Here is a 6000-nt window from a genome sequence, read left to right as displayed (position 1 = left end):
ACACAAGCAATCAATGGTTTATCAACTCCTCAGTTTTAGACACATGAGTTAAATGCAGCATCTTCAGAGTTTAGCTTACTGGGCCAACAGATGACGTCCTACAGAAAGCATCTATGATTCATACAAGAGGGTTCCTTTGGCACCTGAGTTGAGCACAATACACAAGCAAAGAATGTCTAATGTAAGAATGTTTAAGGACTCTATTTGGCCAGGCGGTGGTGGCGTATGCCTTTAATCCCAGCACTCGGGAGGCAGAGGCAGGTGGATCTCTGTGAGTTCGAGGCCAGCCTGGTCTACAAGAGCTAGTTCCAGGAAGGCTCCAAAGCTACAGAGAAATCCTGTCTTGAAAAACCAAAAATAAAAAATAAAATGAAATGTGTTACATTCATTTATATATAAAAAAATTACTCAAGCACATGGCCACATGTAAATTAGGCAGTTATATTAATATCAGACAATGGAGGTTTCAAATAATAGTATTGGGACTAAAAAGGGTGTAATGTGTAATAATAAAGAGCTAATGTATCAAGAAGTCAAAACAACCCTAAATATGTAGAGTTTAATCACCGACCTCTAAAATATGGCAAAGCCCGACAGAGCTGAAAGAAAAAATACACAAACCCATACTTACAGCTGAAGGCTTCCCATTTTCTCTCCGTTCTTGAATTGAAAGAACAGTTTGCTGTGGGGGTGGNTACAAGAGCTAGTTCCAGGAAGGCTCCAAAGCTACAGAGAAATCCTGTCTCAAAAAACCAAAAAAAAAATAAAAAATAAAAAATAAAAAAATAAAAAAAATAAAATAAAAAACAATCCAAGACTCTTTTCTCTATCTATACATATATACATACACTGTACACATACACATATGCACACACATATACAAAGCACAACTTTTCCTGTAAAGATGACAAAGAAAGAAGGAACTCAATGTTTAGTCAAACACCTGATGCTCATTTAAAAAAGTTTAAAGTTTTCTAAAGAACTCAGAATTTATTAACAATTTCAAGAATTTACAGATCATTAGCCTAAACCCACTTCAATGTGGAAATACATGGGCTTTTTATTAAGGTTTTTGGTAATGGAGTTTATTATAGTAGCATATTATTACAGACCTTCTAGCAGGCACAAATGGGAAGTCACCAGAGCATTCCCCAGGCTCCTTCCCATCAGGACTGAACACAGTTACTGACCACGGACTCAACACTAGAAGCTCATCTGTGTCGTTTCCAGCAGAACCACACACACGCCACACACACACACACACACACACACACACACACACACACACACACACACGGACCCTGGAGATAGCTGCGTGTCAAGCCTCCTCACTCACTCGGAATTTCACTGAAGAACTCCAGCAATGCCTAAGCCATAATGTTTTGCGCTGCCTACCAAGGACTCTGGTGCCAACAGTTCCACTAATACTCTGGTACTTTTGTGGAAGACTCTAAACGGTGGGCTTGTTCTAAGACTTAGGAGATACCCAACACTGAATGAGCTGCCTGGACTTAACATTTCCCTTTATGAGTGTGTCTAGCTGACTGAAATGAGAACACATTTGGCTTTTCCCAATTCTCCTATACTCTGGTAATTCTAGAGGATGAGGAGGACCTTTCTTATCTGCAAACCACACATTCCTATCTTCCAGACCTTTGCTAGATCTGATGTACGATGAGTGTGCAAAACACATCGGAGTTGGAAAATGATGCCATGTTTTGCTTTAGCTTGCAGAGAAACAGCCTGGCTCAGCCCTGCTTCCTCTCTGCTCTGGCTGACAGCCCTGCTCACGGAGCACCCTGCACACAAAGGAAATCTTACATAGTTTCAAGGTATTGGTAAGTGGGAAGCACTTCCAATTGTGAATATCTCTGGAGCTTTGCTAATAAACACCGTCTCAGTACAGTGTGGTTTATACTTGACATTGCTTCCCCAGACCAGTCCCATCAACAGTCACTGCACAGGGCTCCTTAGAGAAGCTGTTACATTCCAATGTTTGCACTCTGTTCAGTCTTCACTCACCATAGTAGAACCCACTTTTCTTGATATGTAAAACATTTTATAAGTTCAACTGAACTTGAATTCTTCTAGTTGCATGTGAACTCACATGCACAATTTACATTTTTGTCATATACTTAAATATTTTTCTCTGTAAAACAACTTCAGGACAGGAAATGCTACGCTAGCAAACAGAAACCTAGCATTCAATCTGTTCCCTACGTTCTTCTAAGCAAAAGTGCATTTGTAATAAAAACATATCACATATGAAGCTAAAGAGACCATCTCACACAGAGAGGATTTTCAATCTCCACGTCAGTCCCGGCGGCTCACAGAAAGCGCTAGCACAGCACGTCTGGAACCAGCTCGTGGGGGCTGGGCAAGGAGTCGTCAAAGCGGAACCGCTTAGAGATCACGCTGCTGTCCTCGGGGATATTCTCCTTGTCCTCCCGGTCTCCGCAGCTCCCGTTACAGGAGGATTTGGGGGTCCTGTCTTCAGAGGACCTGAGGGTGTGATCCTGAACTGGAGAGGAACCTGCAGTCTCCTCGGGGTGAAACAAGCTTCCAAAGTCCCACTGCTGCAGCCACGAATGAGACAGGCAGGATTCTGCTGTGGGTCTTTTCCTGTGGCAGAAAGCACACGGGAAAGGTGAGCGCAGGAGCCGACTGGAGACGGCTTCCCATCTGCTTTACACGAACACGGATGGAGACAACACACAGTTGACTCTCATGACTGCTCATGCATACGCTAGGGCTAGTTCACATGCTTCAGTATATTATTAATAATCACAGGAACCTAGGAAACAGGCACCATCACTGTCATCTAACAGACCACTGGAGGACACACTAGAAGACTTGAATCTGAGGCCAATTTCCCAACTGTCAGCATCATGCGCTGCAGTCTGGACACTGAGTGTCTCCCCAAAGGCTACCAGCCTGTGACATTGGTGGAAGGTGGTTGACTCGCTGAAGGCAGTTGGAGCACTGAGGACAACCCTGGAGGAGGTAGGTAACATGGCTGGGCCTTCGTTATACGGCACGTCATGCTCCATCTCGCCATGGCCCCACGCGGCAGAGACAAGTGGCAAACACTGTGAGGTCCTGAGCGAAACCTCTCTTCCCGGCAGTGCAAGGTCTGTGTTAACCTGTGACGGCAATGGATCCCGCCTGGCAGCCAGGTGGAGGCGTGGGCTACAGTGTGTACTTTCAAGTCTCGTTCTAAGGAAGTAAGAGTATTTTCTCTGTCAGCTCCAGAGAGTTTCTCTATCATCAGTTTTGTCAGCTGCTTTCTCGCCCACCTGATAATACGTCACTTTACTCTGAGCAAACAAAACCATTTTGTTATAATGAGCTCACAACAGATTAAGCAGCCACTCAAACACTTGCCCGGTCGCAGCCTGTGCATCTCAGCGGCCTTCTCCACAGTTAGCATGGAATTCTGAAGCCTAAGACCCACATATAGGGGGTTTCTTCTGCTAGGTTTAGGCACCTCCTTTCTATACTTTCCAACGTCATTTTCCTACAAATTTCATGATTTTTCTTTACAACTGGGTAATATTTCATTTTGTATATTTTGTGCATGTTCACTATCTATCTATCCATCTACTGACTCGCTCGGCTTCTTTGCTATTATAAATAAAGCACCAATGATCATGGGTACACCAATATCTCTGTGGTAGGACATAGAGTCCCTCTGGGTCATAAAATAATTTCTTTTGAATTTTAGAGAACCTACAAGTTCATTTGCATCACGACTACTGATTCGCAGTCTCACAAACAGTGACTAGGATTCCTCTTTCCTCACATCCTCTCCAGCATGAGAGTTATCAGATTTTCTGATGACAGCCACTCTGAGCGAGGTGGTAACTCAAAGTAGATAATACAGCTTAAGTATCCCTCTGCGTCACTGCAGAGCTAAATAAAGCACGTATTTGTTCTGTAATAAAGGATATCTAAAAATTAAGTGCATCAATCAGTCATGATCATTGACTGATGTTTTCTCTGAGATTTATTCCTTACACAAATGTAAATTCATGGGCTGAGGGTAAAGCCAAATGGTAGAATTCCCTCATTTGTGTAAGGTCATGGCATTGGTCCCCACCACTGAAAACTAGTATGTAAACAAAGATTAAGGAAGAAAGGTCTAAGTTCACAAAGTACATCCTAGATACTATAAATGCTTGTTTTCCATAATCTTCTAAAAGATACTGGTATTATTGAATATTAGAAGTAATTGGGAGGACACATAAAACCATGTTGCAAAATATAAAACAGAAATTCCTGCTCTGGGGAGAATCAACCTAGTTTCTGGAAGCATTTCCTTAGTGTTCACCAGATTGCTGTTTATAACATCAAGGTCTTGGAAGCACCAGTAGGGTCTTGTTAAACAGACTGTGGGGTACCAGGGTGGAAGAGTGACAGCTAGTAAGCAAAATGCTTAAATACTGTGTGTTTCAACACTACCCGAAAACACAGAATTGACAGGATTGGACAGAGCATTTCGTCCTCACCTCCAGGCCTAACGTCTGCTTATGGGGAGATTCCCTTTACGCATGAAGATGTGTTTTCACGACTGCTGAGAGGAAAACTGGGGTGTAGACGCCTCACCCTAACCTATGCCGAACAGAAAATGTGTCCGAGAACATATGGAAATCCAGTCAAGCTTGAAGCACGTGCTGGCCAAGCAAACACACGTTAGTGAAATTACTAAAGCCCTTCAATTTAGAAAGCCTCTGGAGAAACTGTAAATCAGGAATTTATTTTCTGCATTTAGTTTATGCTCTTAAAAATAGTAACTGTCGCCGGGTAATCCCAGTGCTCGGGAGTTCGAGGCCAGCCTGGTCTACAGAGCAAATTCCAGGACAGCCAGAGCTACACAGAGAAACCCTGTCTCAGAAAAAAAAAAAAAAACAAAAAAACAAAAAACAAAGCAAACAACAACAACAACAACTAGCAACTGCTAAATCCTGAAAAGACAGTCAGTGATGTCCACCCAATACTCTGGGTCTGAAAATCGCTTTCTAGTGTTCAAAAGGAGAAACACCTGTGAACCCAAAGGCTCAATAGGAACCATTTGGTAGCTATTCTGGTCTTTTGTTTTTGTACATCGTCTTTCATAATTAAACTAGTAATATGCTCATTAGAGAGACTACAGGAAAAGTCTACTTAAGAAAACAAAAATGGCTTATAAAACAAACCACAATATAATTCTTTATATGAAATAAACATTCATGTCCAAAATTACCAAGCAAGAGTTGTCTGGATTCAAATTCATTTGGCAAAACATTCAGAAAGCTGTTTTTGTTGTTGTTGTTTTGTTTTTTCCTCTCAAAGATAAAGAAACTGAGTCCTCCAGGAGGTTAACTGCCAACAACAGAAGTCTTCAGAGTGAGACCACGGGCCCCGGGACACAAGCCCGCCTTCTTGAAGAAGAGCAGGGCCTCTTCTTGCCTTGAAACTGCCAGTGATCAAGTCCTTTCTCCAGTAAATCCCATGATGCATTGCATTTTCAGCATATGCTGGGGTGAAAGATACTCTATGACCCTGGGCTTTTTTTTTTCTTTCTTCTAAGCCATCAAAATTTGCCCATTCTTCTATAAAGAGCAGACATCTAATCCTTTAAGATTTCGCCGTTGGTAACCTGTGCCTCTTATGCCACAGACTTACTTAACTACAAACAATCAGGGCCCATCATAGTGAGCCAAGGATTAGGAGCTGGTTGAGCAAATATTCAGTCAAATCTCCCCTTCATTCTAAACTTCCTGTTGTGTGCTTTTTTGCTTAGAGTTGCATATTAGTTATTTAATTGTCTTTCATATCAACTTTCTATCACTTTACCAGAAATCTGGACAGACGTGTAATAACTTTGTATAACTTTAGAATTACCTTTCTTGTGACATTAGTGTTTTTATTTTACTAGCATTTATACCCTTTACCAGAAATCTGAACAGACGTGTAATAACTCTGTGTGACTTTAGAATCACCTTTCTTGTGACATTAGTG

General features: G+C 41.9%; 1 protein-coding gene across 1 annotated transcript in view; it reads right to left on the bottom strand.

Annotated features, from left to right (window-relative positions):
- Nucleotides 1-720: 720 nt before the first annotated feature.
- Nucleotides 721-6000, bottom strand: part of Stk17b (serine/threonine kinase 17b) — a 28453-nt gene continuing 23173 nt past the window's right edge. Inside the window, exon 8 of the mRNA XM_050159323.1 lies at nt 721-2622. Within this exon, the coding sequence (XP_050015280.1) occupies nt 2340-2622 (283 nt within the window). The 3' untranslated portion in view covers nt 721-2339. The remainder of the gene's footprint in view (nt 2623-6000) is intronic.

Source organism: Alexandromys fortis, unplaced genomic scaffold (assembly GCF_014885135.2).
Source record: "Alexandromys fortis isolate MF-2015 unplaced genomic scaffold, M_Fortis_MF-2015_v1.1 scaffold_65, whole genome shotgun sequence".
Lineage (NCBI taxonomy): Eukaryota > Metazoa > Chordata > Mammalia > Rodentia > Cricetidae > Alexandromys > Alexandromys fortis.
The sequence above is the reverse complement of the archived record's forward strand: the minus strand, read 5'-3'. Positions and strand labels throughout refer to the sequence as shown.